We start from the raw sequence: 14,260 nt of genomic DNA, 5'->3' as shown, positions 1-14,260 counted from the left end.
ACTATGCTTATAAAACAATAAACAAATCTAATAATTTGGCCACATTGCATTAAATCAGATTTGCTTCCAGTCATGGTGCTCTGATTAATCTAAAAGATGAATTAAGCAATCATAGTTTGTTTAGCCCATTTTCCTTCAGTTGTTTCAGCTAGTACCTTGCCTTCCTAATGAAGTGGTTCACCACTTAGGCAGGATACAAAGCCAAGCCAAAAATAAATCATAACATTGCTTACAATTGTATTTATTTGTTTATTTATAAAGGTTTCCTCGTCCTTGACTTGGTCAGGGGGCAGTGCGCATGTCCATTCTCAGCCAGGTATTATCTGAGACACATTTCTGTCATCATGTGGCCAGAATGAAAATGCGGAACTGTTACCTTCCCATTGAAGTGGTACCTATTTATCTACTCGCATTTGCATGCTTTCAAACTGCTAGGTTGGCAGAAACTGAATGGGAGTTTACTGCAGTGCATGGCACTCAGATTTTGAATCCAGATTGTTGGCTTTCAGCTGACAAATTCAACGTCTTAACGGCTGAGCCATTGTGACCCTGTTTATTTACATCCCACTTTTTTTTTTTATAAATAATTCAAAGCAGCAAATATCCTTATAGTCCTCCTTCCTCCTATTTTCCCTACAGTAACAACCCCATGATGTGAGTTGCACTGAGAGTGACTGACAGGCCTAAAGTCATCTAGGCTGGCTTTCATGCCTAAGGCAGGATTAGACTTCATTGTTCCTGGTTTCTAACTTGATATTTTAACTATTAGAGCAAATTGGCTCTCATGCAAACTAACAATTGCAATCAGAAAACCAAAAGCAAACTATATTTTCAAGCCACATAAAATTTTCTAGCTAAATTTTTATTTTTTATTCTAAATTTGTTTCTGCCCTAATCCCCTTTCCCCATGAGATTTATTCACTGATGTGTTTGCACAACATATTAGTAAATGTCACAAGCAAATTACTGATTGTGAACCTCTGAATTGAAGAAACCTTTTCCCTCTTCTTTTGAAGAATGTGAAACACAAATGCAACGCAACATGTTTATCTTACCGATTTGTGTATCTGCAAATTTCTTTGCAAAATGCTTCAGCAGCACGCGCTTCTTCACTATCATTCAGTACCTGAGCAGAGGAACAAACTGAAAAGATCGTTATTGGCAATTAATAACTACTGTCAAATCTGATTGATTTATGAATGTTTGTACCTGGTGCATCATCATAATAGTACCAATATGACTTTCGAATCCAGTGAAAGATAAAAATAAAAAACACCCCATCTGGGAACTGTCCAATAATATCTCCATTTTACCTGGATTTAATACCATATTTTCTTTCTCATCCAGCTCATCGGTTTTGCATTTTGAAAATATTACTTTTTGGATTTGAATGCCAAGGGGAAGCAGAGCTGGAAACTACCAGCACATCAATGGCATCCCACTCTAAACTCGGTATGAATCTTCCATTGATTTTGCATAGATACAGCCATGGAGACATGACGAAATCTAGCAGGACATCATAGATCAATGGCCTAGTTACTGAATAGCACAATCCCAAGGACAACTTCTGGTTTACCAAGAAAGACCTGAAAGGAGGACCACCCAAGTCCAAAAGAATATTTTGCCTAAATGTATTGAAATCTACCAAGAAGTCCAACTAGCAGAACTATACTCCTCCATAGTTAAGAAACCAAAGTAAATTCAATGCTGCATCCCAATTGAAAACCCAATTAAAATGGTGCAGGCAGTTGTTATCATTCATATACATTTCATCTGGATACACACAATCCAGGTCAGGTTGAACACCGTAACACTGCTAAATGCCAATTAATTCTTAACTTCCAGCCCACAAAAGACAAACATATAGTAAAAAGAATTCACCTCTTTCCAAAATAATATGCAAAAAGAAAAAAGGAAAAACATTGGAAAATACCTACACAGAAACATATTTGTTTTGTACAAATCAAAAAACTAACCCTACATATATATACTTACCATATTTTTCAGACTATAAGACGCTCCGGACTATAAGACCCACCTAGCTTTTGGGGAGGAAACCAAGAAAAAAAATTCTGCCTCTGCCTCCCAGCAATTTGCCTCCTTGCAGCAAACAGCAAACAGCCTAGTCAGTTTCAGCACAGCCTGATTTAGCAAGAACAGCTGATTGGCGGTTGGATCAGCCTCCCGGAATACCGATGATTACCTGTTCCAGGCTGTAGTGATCGCTGCTGCCTATCGCCGCGTCGGTGTCCCCCATTTTTGGCCTCCACATGCCCTGCTTTTGGCCTCCATGCATCCCATTTTTCGCCTGTCCCAGGCAGCAGTGATCCCCAGGTGGCGGCGATGGGCGGCAGCAATCCCCACAGCCTGGAACAGCTGATTATCGATATTCCGGGAGGCTGATCTAACCACCAATCAGCTGCTCGTGCTAAATCAGGCTGTGCTGAAGCTAACCAGGCTGTTTACTATTTTGCTGCAAGGAGACAAATTGCTGGGAGGCAGGGGCCAAAGGGTGGGGCCAGCGGGTGGACAGGGCTTCAGCAACATTCACTCTATAAGATGCACAGACATTTCCACCCGCTTTTGGGGTGGAGGGGAAGTGCGTCTTACAGTCCGAAAAATACGGTATATATTCACTGTTAAATTACTAACATTTAAGTAAATTCAGTTTGCAATAAAGAGCCTTGGTAGTACAAGGGTTTAAGGCACCCTGTTATTAAGCTGCTTAAGACCAGCTGCCTGCAATTACTGCAGGGTTCGAATCTCGCCAAGGCTCAAGGTTGACTCAGCCTTCCATCCTTTCTAAGGTAGGTGAAATGAGGACCCAGTTTGTGGGGCAATAAGCTGACTTTGTATAAATATACAAAAGGATGAAGGCTATTGCTGAGCACATTGTAAGCCGCCCTGAGTCTTCGGAGAAGGGCGGCATATAAATCAAATTAAAATAAAAAAAAATAAAATAAAAAAAAAAACCAAGAAAGTTAAGCAAAATAGATCAATATATACAATGTGACTTTAAACTTGTTAAATAAATTATGGAGCATGAGTGTTATTTTAGCTACAATATTAATATATTCAATATTTTAATATTGAATACAAAGCATTAACATCCTTACTGATTTACTAAAATCATTTATTGATTTAAATCATATATCACTTTTTTCTTTTAAAAGAATTCTGAATCAAACAGTAATACTGAAAACAATATGCAATTACACAAAGAAAATTCAGTACCTGCAAGTAAGACCTGCACCAAAGCCTGTAGAACTGATCAGAGTCTACTGAGATCAACTGATTCTGGAAGCCTAGAGGTCAGCTGATAGTGGGGAAAGTCTCTTTAAGTACCCACATCCTACACCATTTCATATTTTACTGATTAATAGCAATATACTAAAGTAAGCCTGGCACAGCCATTGGTGCATTCAAAACTGGGCTGGGGAAACAAACCTGAGAAAAAGGAACAAATGCACAGATGGGTTGCCCAGGAAATACATCTGAAAATCAAAAACTAAAAAATCTTGCGCAATGATATTATCCTCACCAGAATGCTCTCTTCTGTCCACAGCTGTTGGCAGAACATGAATCTATTTTTCTCAGGTCTAAGTCTATAGCCACTAATGCCAGGACTATGAGAGAAGTGGATATGATCAATGGACCTCTGGGCTCTATTGATTTTCTTGCACTGTTAGGTTAGGGAAGGTAGGCAGGAACGCACACAAGTACTATTATACATATAAATGGAAAGTATACAAAACTTTGGCAGAAGAACCTCAAAGTGATTTAATCTATTATCTAAAAAACATTAAAATCAAATATACCTCCATCTGCTGTTGTAGTAAGAATAATTTGGGTTATGTGGGCCATAGTAAACAAATGGAAGAGGTAGAGTTGATTGCAAGCTGAGCTGATAGCTGAAGGTTGCAAGCCTACATTATCCTCCCAATACAAAGATGGAAATGATAACACAGATCCAACCTACAAAGGAAACAAGAAACTGGTTCATTCGGCTTTCATAATAGATGTTTAAAAACAGCTATGCACGCAACATGATGAAATATGCTTTAAAAATAAAGGTTCTATAAATCTCATCCAAACAATCCAAACCATGAGATCTGATACCACATTTTAAATTAATTAATGTTAAGATGGATATAGACATGAACTGAAATCAAATCCAAATGAAAACAATGTCATCTCAACATATAATTTTCAACAGCTACATAAAAGAACTGTTATGATATGATTCTAGAGGAGGAAAAAACCCGTAGATTGGATCTACTCAGTAAGTTTCAAAAAATAAGGAACATTAATATTAGCATCAATACACTTACCAAAACATGGAAGAGGTCTACATCTAAAAGAGATGGTGTGTCTTCCACTTTTAAATTGGGCAAAAGAACTACAAAAGCAAAACAGACATTTCAGAAAATGGTACAGTAAACTGAAATACATTGTTTACATCAGGGGTCTCCAACCTTGGCAACTTTAAGACTTGTGGATTTCAACTCCCAGAATTCCTCAACCAGCAAAGCTGAGGAATTCTGGGAGTTGAAGTCCACAAATCTTAAAGTTGCCAAGGTTGGAGACCAGAGGTGGGTTCTATTTACCTTTACTACCGGTTTGTAATGGGGCTGCGCGCACTCGCTCGCTTTGCTCGCACACACGCTCTTCTGAGCATGCACAGAAGCGTTCTGATGACGTCGGGGTCAGTGGACAGAGCCTCCCTCCGGTTTTACTACTGGTTCTATAGAACTGGTATGAACCAGGGGTACCCCAGCACTGTTAGAGACCCCTGGTTTACATTATTGTCATGACCCTTCCCTTAGGTCTCTAACTCCTCTAGATAACATATTCCAAAAACTCAAGCAGCACAACCTGGCATGATAGAGCAGTTACTGTCTTCATCTAGTATTTGCTGCCACTATCTTCTCCTTCCCTCCAAGATGGTTATAGGGCCAATGCAAAACAAAATGTCTTCCCTTTTCTGTTAACAAAGAAACACAAGGTCATTTTAAGCCCTGTAACTGGTAATCAATCTGGAGCAGTCTGGGCCTTTCAGTGTTACCAAATTATAAGCTCCTCGAGGCAACAACCTGTCTGTTTAAAATAGTACTTATGGAGTTTATTAAAGCACACAGCAGCAAGGAAAAACACAGAGGTGCATTTAAAGAAAAGGATGGATTAAACTTCAAAAGAGAAGTGGAACAGATTTGTCTAAGAATGAGTTTAAACCTAAAAAAAGCTAACCTGAAGAAAATTGCTACGGTTTGAGCACAAACAAAACAAATTCATAATCAAATAAATGCATTACACCTAGACATTTGTTTGGGTTACTTTCCTGTCCTGAATCCTAGAAAATTTCAGTTGCAAATCTGCACTGCTTTTACAGGCAGTCCTCCACTTACAACACTTCATTTAGTAACTGTTGAAAGTAACAACAGCATTGAAAAAAGTGACTTATGACCGTTTTTCACACTTATGACCATTGCAGCATCCCAATGGTCACGTGATCAAACTTCAGACCTTGGCAACTGACTCATATTTATGACAGTTGCAGTGTCTCAGCGTCATGGAATCCCCTTTTGCGACATTCTGACAAGCCAAGTCAATGGGGAAGCCAGATTCACTTAACAACCGTGTCACTAATTTAACAACTGCAGCGATTCACTTAAGAACCGTGGCATGAAAGGTTGTAAAACGGGGCAAAATTCACTTAACAAATTCTCATTTAACAACATAAATTTTGGGCTCAATTGTGGCCGTCAAGTTGAGAACCACCTATATTCCTTTTCTACCTTCCCCACCAACAGCTGCTTCTCCAGAAAAAATTCAAAAAAACAAAACCCTCCAAAAATCTCTTTCTTTAACATTTAATCTCATTTAACAGGTCAACAAGAGGCAAATATTTATATATGTATTATATCATCATAAAATGATACCATTTACATAATTGTAATTCTGATACTATCATAATGTTATTGATGACTGTTGATAAAATTTACAAGTGTATGTATTTTGATCTAATGGGATGTCTAAAGTCTTGCAATGTTAGATGTGCTTGCTTATACCTTATATCTACACTATTTATCAAAATGCACAACTGTATTAGGAAAGAAACATTTGGAAGAAGATTTTAAATATTTTCCAAATCTTGTGATGAAAAATGCATTACCTCCTAGGAGACGTACAAGATGTTGTTGGATCACATGTGGGGGTACTGTAGTCCTCTGAACAGCTGCAAATTGTACCAGTGCTTTAAGACCACTGTGCTAAAGTGCAAGAAAAAACAGACAGAACTTTTAATGAAACTATTCTCTTATTCTTTTTCTTAAAGAATCTTATCTTTAGTGCCTGAAGAATTAGGTCAATATATAGCAAATATATTGTAGCAAATTCAGGGGGAAATATACATGTAGAGAAAGACTTACTTCCCCTTGTCTGAGAATTTATATTAGTGAATTGAGAAAATAAACATTCAAGGTACAATCTGAAAAAACTGCTTAAAAATATCTAGCACTTGAACATATGTTTAGCCAATAGTGAACAGGTCTGATTTTATAATTATTTGCTTTGTCTGAAAGATGATGATAAATTGCACACTGAAATGCTTGGTCTTCAGCAGTCCATGAAGGTATTATTCAGTTCTAGATTAGAACCTGCTTCTCTCTTTTTAAAATAATTTATATTACCCAGGTAGAAAGTGGAAAGATTCCCCTTAAGGCAAGAATTCACCACTGCTCTTATATTATATCCATATAAGGACTGCAGCATTCTCCTGCCATCACAGAAACTGCTATAAATTTTGGAACTGAAATCCAACTAGGTTATGGTCAGCTACCGTGTTTCCTTGAAAATAGGCCCTATCCCAAAAATAAGCCCTATCCCGATTTCCCCTCACATGAACAAAATATAAGCCCTACCCCTAAAGCAAGCCCTATTTAAGAGCCTGTGCAGCCGGCCGCCTGCTCATTCTGTCTGGTTGCTGCTGACACAAGGCGAGGTAGTGGTGCCGTGGCCATGAAGCGAGGTGGTGGCAGCGCTGGAGAATGAAACGAGGTGTGGAGGACGAAGCTTCTCCTTGTTCGCCTTGCCACCTGTTTTCCAGCTCATGCCCAGCTCCCCGCGCTTCCCCAAAGCACCCTTCACTAACCTGCTTTCCAGCTCTGTTCTCTGCCACTGCATCCAGGGGCAACAAAAGAAGTTTGTGGGACTAAAGCAAAAAGGATCAATCAGACCTTCCAACTTCTCGGGGGGGGGGGGGGAAGATCTCGCAAAGTTGGAAGGTCTGATTGAACTTTTTTTTTTAAAGTCCCACAGTCTTCTTTTGTTGCCCTGTGTGCGGCGGTGAATGGAGATGGAAAGCAGGTTAGTGAAGGGATGCTTTGGGGAAGCAAGGAAAGCTTGGCAGTGTTGGAAAGCAGGTGGCAAGGCAAATCCCCCAAGGGCTCCAGACAACCGATGGTGGAACTGGGATGGCGGCAGGAGGTGCTCCACTGGCTGCTGCCGGGCGAGACAGGGAAGGGACTGCTCCAGCCACTGTTGCCTCACTTTGCCAGCATCAGGACTCTGCGGGGTGGGCAGCTAAGGGGCTTTATCCTCCATCTCCCCGCCTCGCTTAGTGGCTGCGGCACCGGTGCATCGCTCAGCCTCCTGCTTCATTGCAGCAGTGAGTAAGGAGAAGAAGTGGGCCGGCAATCTGCACAGGGCTGCTGGAGCCGCTGCCGTGAGGCCAGGCCGGTTGGCACATTGATGGCCTGACTGCGGGGCCCTCTGGTAAGCCATTGCAGGGCATCTGGGGCAGCTCTGCACCCCCCACCTTGCTTTGTCCTCCACCCACCTTCTTGCTTCATCCTCCACCCCTCCTCGCCTCTTGCTCTATTGCGACCGCAAAATAAGCCCTAGTGCTTATTTAGCGACCAAAAAATTATAAGACCGGATCTTATTTTCACACAATATTTAGCCTAAAGTCCTTCTTCATAAAAACCAAAAATGCAGAATGCAACTACAGCATCTTTAAGGCCATCCAGCATCTGTTTAAATATGCCTATTATTTGGAAGTGTCTTAACTAGGAATACAAATAATTACTCAAGAAAAAAATCACAATTTCATCTGGATCAGTACTCATGAGCCTTGTTCTCTGGAGATATACAGATTAATATAAAGGGCAAAGCCAATATTCTATTCAGCAGTTTACATTACAGCTAATTATATAACAATACAATTATATATTGTTATGTATATAAACAGCTTCTTGATCAAAATAAAATTACTATTTTTTTTCCTTGTGTGACAAAGCACATTTTTCAACTTTAAAAAAATGCATATATATCATGTAAATTGCAAGAATTAAAAGGACCTTTCTCAAGAGACTGTCGGTCTATTTACCTTGGCAATGGATAAAAACACATTTATTACCACTAGTCATTCATACCTGTCTACTTTGTAGAGAGCCAAATAAAGCCTTGCCCTCATCTTCTAGAAGGTTTTCTTTAAAAGCAAGAAGAAAATGTAAAGTGAATAAGGTACTTTAATAGTGGTCAAAAATTGCCAGATTTTTACAGCTCAATTCCCATAAATCTCTATGAACTGCTGCTTTCAAGGGGATAGGATAAGATTTTGGTTTTAATGCAATTTGACAGGTATCAAAAACCTTGTTTTCGCTGTGACAGTTTATTTTTTTACATCTGGCATGCTTTCATGTCAGAGTTGGTGTGGCACAACATCTAAGAGTGATGTACCAATTCATTTGTTCATACCTCATTTTATTTGTTCATTCTTTTCACTTGAAATATGCCATATCAATAGCAAATTATAACTGTATTAAATTGTACAGAATTTATTTCTAGGAGCCTTATGAGAAACAAGCTCCATTATAGTTAGACTTATTCTAAATTAGCAGTTCTGTTTCAGCTTATTGCATTTGCACAGATATAGATGTGTTACATCTGTTTAGTCATACACTAATGCACAGAATAGTCTTCTTTCATTTTTCAATACTAGAAATTGAATACTAGAATACTGAATACTAGAAATTAAAGTACAAAGTAGAATTATTTAATAAACCAAGGCTTAGCCTATGGATATTATTAACCATGATATTAGCCATGGGCATTTAAATGTTTCTTGCTGTTGTATTTAAACATAATCCTAGTACCAATTCTAGAGCAACAAATATCTTCCCATCTATGACAATTTCTAAAAATGGTTTTGTGGTGGGTAATACCATTATTACCAGTTAAAGGAGTAAAAGATAAAGGTTCCTCTCGCACATATGTGCTAGTCGTTCCCGACTCTAGGGGGCGGTGCTCATCTGTTTCAAAGACAAAGAGGCAGATGTCCGAAGACGTCTCCGTGGTCATGTGGCCGGCATGATTAAACGCCAAAGGTGCACGGAATGCTGTTACCTTTCCACCAAAGGTGGTCCCTATTTTTCTACTTGCATTTTTTACGTGCTTTCGAACTGCTAGGTTGGCAGAAGCTGGGACAAGTAATGGGAGCTCACCCCGTTATGCGGCACTAGGGATTCAAACCGCTGAACTGCCAATCTTAATTGACGAGCTCAGCATCTTAGCCACTGAGCCACGGCATCCCTTAGTTAAAGGAGTACTAGGGAAAAAAACTTATAGAAAGTAGTATTTTCTGAAATCAAAATAAAAAATTTCACTATCCACTTTTAGCAGCATAGGATGTTAATGGGGACTGTAAGGGTCTGACTTTTGTCTAGCATAATCCCACATTATGCAGACGGCAAAATGGGTGACATGTAAATTTAATAAATACATTTAGCATTCTATGTACCAAGATTTTATTAACTACTTTAAGGAGCTTTTCTTTATTTTCAAAAATATAATTGCTTACTATTTTACGTTAAAAACAAATAAAATAAAAGATTTCTTTCAAATGGTCTCATAAATTCAACTTTTTACTTACCTAAACACTGGATTGTAAAAGCACAAGTGCTCCAAGTCATCATAGGAATACGTGGATCAACTTCGTTAGGAGCAACTTGTAATCCAATTCTATAAATTGCTGTGGCAAAGAGAACCACCATCTCTTTAATGCTGTTTGAATATTCAATTCTGTGGAAGGAACCCAGAAGTTGTGAACTGGTGATGATAATGTTCAAAAGATAAATTGTTACATTATGTGAAGTAATATTCTTAATTATGTTAGAAATATGCAATACTAAACTGTCACTGAAAACTATAATTCCTGGCAACAGGCTTGAAATTTTAATCCTTCAGGCTAGATGCATTTGCTCAATGGAAAACAATATTCTAGTTTAACAAAGTGGACAACTTTAACTCTGTGGACTTCAACTATTAGAATACTTAGCAAAGGCTATGTGGGCAGCAAAATTCTGGGAATTGAAGTCCTCCTTGCTGGAAATTGTCCTAAATTGGATACACTAGACCACGGGTGTCAAACTTGATTTCAGTGAGGGACAGATCAGGGTTGTGCTTGACCTCAGGGGGCCCAGGTGGGTGTGGCCTGGGTAGGTGTGGCCAGCTCCGACCTGTGGTGGCCCGAGTCCTCTGCCAGCAAAAACAGGCTCCCAATCTCTGTTTTGGCTGGGATGGCCTCCTGCAACCCTTTACCAGCGAAAATGGAGCTTGGGAGGGCCCCTCCCAGCTCCGTTTTCGCTGGCAGAGAGTTGCAGGAGGCCGTCTCAGCCAAAAACAGAGATCAGGAGCCTGATTTTGCTGGCAGAGGACTCGGGCCAGCTCTTCCGGTTTCCAGCACTGCTGCACACACAAAGGACAGCTAATTGTCGGGTGCACATGTGCGCCAGAAACTCAAAAGAGGAATGGGTGACGCCGCACGTGCCAGGCAACGGGTGACACTTCAGGCATATGTAACATAGGTTTACTATCAGGGATATAAAGCATATTATCATATGATGTAATTATTTTCTGCTATATATACCGTAGCTTTTAATGGAATGTCCATTTTCTTTTATGAACTAACTAGTATAGTAACTCTTTATTCAGCAACTGTATAATGTTTCAAACTATTTCATAAACAAGCATTTCCATTGAATTGATCTCTTGGATATAGAAGAAACATCCGTATGTAAAGTTGCTAATTTATAATAGATAGATAGATTCACAATATACATATAACAAAAACATTGTAAGTGTGACTCAATACTTACAAAGGCTGAACTCCAAAGCTAAGTATAGAATGGAATTCAGATGAAGCATCTTCCATTTCTTTATTAAGTAAAGATGGAGCAATTTTGGTTTCTTCAAAAATCAAATAAAAGATTGTTACATTTTGATTTTAACTAACTGAAATAAATACTTTTACTATTAAAAAAATCTTACTTTTATTATAAAAATGCAGTTTAGTCATTCGGCCAAAATTTCTATTTAGCCATATGAGAAATTAAATAGCCTTGATAAAATGCATAAAGATTTATAATTTATCTCTAGGTTAATGACTTTAAAATGTAGAAATAATCACAAAGCCATCCTAATGCAATATACTAATATAGACAATAAACTAAGAAGAAATTAATAAATCATAAAAGAAATGGAATATTGACTGTACCAGTAAAATACAGCCAGAAGAAAAGATTATGAGAAATAATAAAGATCAATGGAAGCAATTTTGTAATTGGAAAACAAATGGGATTACATCTTAACCCATTCAACAGCATTTTAAGAGAGTTTTTCTCAGTTCTAAAGTTCTCCATGAGGCTCACTAACCTTTATTGCTTTTCTTGTTGTAACCAGCTATCCGAGCCATAACAATCTCTAGCCACTTGGACAAAGACAGAAGCTGAGCTACCATTTCTGCATCCTCGCTGACAATACAAAAAGACAGCCATGGAATGGGCATGTTTTACACACACGACATCATTTTAAAAACTATTGGGTTATGATGATGATTATTCAAATACGAACTTATCTTGCGGTGGTTGTTCTAGCTATCAAAAATTGGTATTTCCTATAAAGCTGAGAAAGATCTTACACCAGACAATATGTTAATAAAATGCTCATACAGATAGTCCTCGACTTACAACCATTTGTTTAGTGACCATTCGAAATTACAACAGCACTGAAAAAAGTGACTTAAGATCAATTTTCACACTTATGACAATTGCAACATCCCCATGGTTAGGTCATCAAAATTCAGGTGCTTGGCAACTGGCATGTATTTATGAGAGCTGCACTGTCATGGGGGGTGGGTGGGTGTCATGTGAACATATTTGTAATCTTCCCAGCTGCCTTCCGACAAGCACAGTAAAGGGGGGAAGCCAGATTCACTTAACAATCACATGATTCACTTAACAACTGCAACAATTCACTTAACAACTGGGACCAAAAAATGGGGCAAAATTCATTTAACAACTACCTTGCTTAGCAACAGAAATTTTGAACTCAATTGTGGTCATAAATTGAAGACTATCTGTATAACATAGGAAAGAATCATGTATTTTCCCTATAAATGTAAGAAAAACAGCTGTACATTAAAATATAAGAAAAAGGAAATACAGTCACATACCTGTTTATCTTCTCTTCTTGCAAAGGAATAATTGGTATCACAGTATTGCACAGGGATTTGCATAGTGGGCAAAGGTACTCGCCATTCCCTAAATCAAAAACCTGTTCAACATGATGACGTTGTCGAGAATTCAGTTGAATGGCTTCAAAGTATCTGAAATGGATATTCAGATGGACAACTCAGAATAAACCACCTAATTCAGACATGTAAACACCCAGTTCTGAAATTTAATTTAAATGGACAATCCCAAATGCTATATAATAGCATGCAAATGTTTGCGTTCTCCTTCATCAGGCAACTTGGTGAAGAACAAAAAAAAATGGGGAGGAGAAGAGAACAAATTTGGGTACCATGGAATTTACAGTTATATTCACCTTAAGGTCTTGAAACCATAACTCAAGGCAAATTCAGCCATTCTCTTACCTATCCCTTATGTTTAATTCTTTTTAATTTTTTGCTTTATTTATTGTCTTACTTGATGAAGAAATCTACATCAAAAAGTGAAGCTGAGAGCTATTATGTAAGGTTTGAATTAGCCTATGACATATCTTCCCTTACTCTGGAATATGGAACTAAATCAACAAGTAATTTTTCCTCTGCATTTAGCCCTATATTTCTTTGAGTACATTCCTTGGCTATAAAATGACTGGCACTAATGATGTTACCCAGTTTGGGTAATGAAACATCTGTAGGAAAACAACCAAGCTCAGAGACCACCAAGGGCACATTTCAATCCTGAGCTACAAATATTTTCCCTTTTTTTAGTGCTCTTTACTTTCTACTTAGTCAGCATAACATATATATAAACACCTTAGAAGAGGTAGCCTGAAAACTGACTAAAGTTTAAGCAAACAATAAAAAATATTAAATATATCAACTCACTTCTGCCAGCAAGCAGCATGCATCACATGACCACAAGTGCTGGTATGTGTTCCACATGACAAGTCCGGATCCATGAAAAGAGGATCAGTGTCTTCTGTTGAGGAAAATGAATGAATAAACACACTGTTTCCTTTTGCAATAAGGGATGTTTTGCAAAATGGGCACTAATAAACTTATACATCCAATTCTGGCAAGGGACATCTTTTTAGGGAATAAAAAAGAATTTATCGTTTATATTAAATTAAAAGACTAGCAAATGATCTTTTATATTACATGCGATCGATCTGTCTATCTATATTTGTCAATATTTGGTCAGTAAAACTCTAGTCTTTCGTAATTTTAGGATTTTGAAGATTTTTAAAATAAAAGGTAGGATGAGAAGCTATCCATTGGAAGCAAAGATTCTGATAAATAAATTATATGAAGTTTATTTATGCTATATCCCTACGATGTATGATCACGTAGTAGAATTATTGCCATGGATGTTAATAAAACCAAGAAATAGGACCCTTAATATACCTGGGGGGCCCAGGCTTGGGCACACAACCAAGTCTTCATGGCCTTATGAAAGGCGAACAGGGTTAAACACATCCTAATCTCGAAATGGAAAATATTCCAGAGGACAGGGACTACAGCAGAGAAGGCACAATAACAAGTTGTTATTCCTTCGCTGATGGGACCCATAACATGCCCCACCTGCCAGACTAAATTGGATATATAGAAACAACAGGGAGAAGTCGGTCTATTATGTAAGTGGTCTCAAGACATGAAGGATCTTAAAGATGATAACTAGCTTAGTTATCAAGGAGATAACCATCTTAAAATGCACCTGGAAGCCAGTGCAGCTCACGTAACAGTGATGTTATG

The 14,260-nt window shown here is 38.3% G+C and overlaps 1 protein-coding gene across 1 annotated transcript in view; it reads right to left on the bottom strand.

Annotated features, from left to right (window-relative positions):
* The window catches only part of UBR1 (ubiquitin protein ligase E3 component n-recognin 1), a 67,569-nt gene that overhangs the window by 8,137 nt on the left and 45,172 nt on the right, over positions 1–14,260 (bottom strand). The window contains exons 31-40 of the mRNA XM_070939834.1: positions 13,394–13,487; positions 12,512–12,664; positions 11,713–11,810; positions 11,157–11,247; positions 9,932–10,080; positions 8,433–8,488; positions 6,173–6,269; positions 4,332–4,399; positions 3,819–3,975; positions 1,056–1,143 (exon numbers count right to left, since the gene is read on the bottom strand). Coding sequence (XP_070795935.1) covers positions 1,056–1,143; positions 3,819–3,975; positions 4,332–4,399; positions 6,173–6,269; positions 8,433–8,488; positions 9,932–10,080; positions 11,157–11,247; positions 11,713–11,810; positions 12,512–12,664; positions 13,394–13,487 — 1,051 coding nt within the window. The remainder of the gene's footprint in view (positions 1–1,055; positions 1,144–3,818; positions 3,976–4,331; positions 4,400–6,172; positions 6,270–8,432; positions 8,489–9,931; positions 10,081–11,156; positions 11,248–11,712; positions 11,811–12,511; positions 12,665–13,393; positions 13,488–14,260) is intronic.

Source organism: Pituophis catenifer, unplaced genomic scaffold, assembly GCF_029215685.1.
Source record: "Pituophis catenifer annectens isolate HBS135680 unplaced genomic scaffold, rPitCat1.0.hap2 SCAF_1, whole genome shotgun sequence".
NCBI lineage: Eukaryota > Metazoa > Chordata > Lepidosauria > Squamata > Colubridae > Pituophis > Pituophis catenifer.
This window is presented reverse-complemented; position numbering and strand designations above follow the sequence as displayed.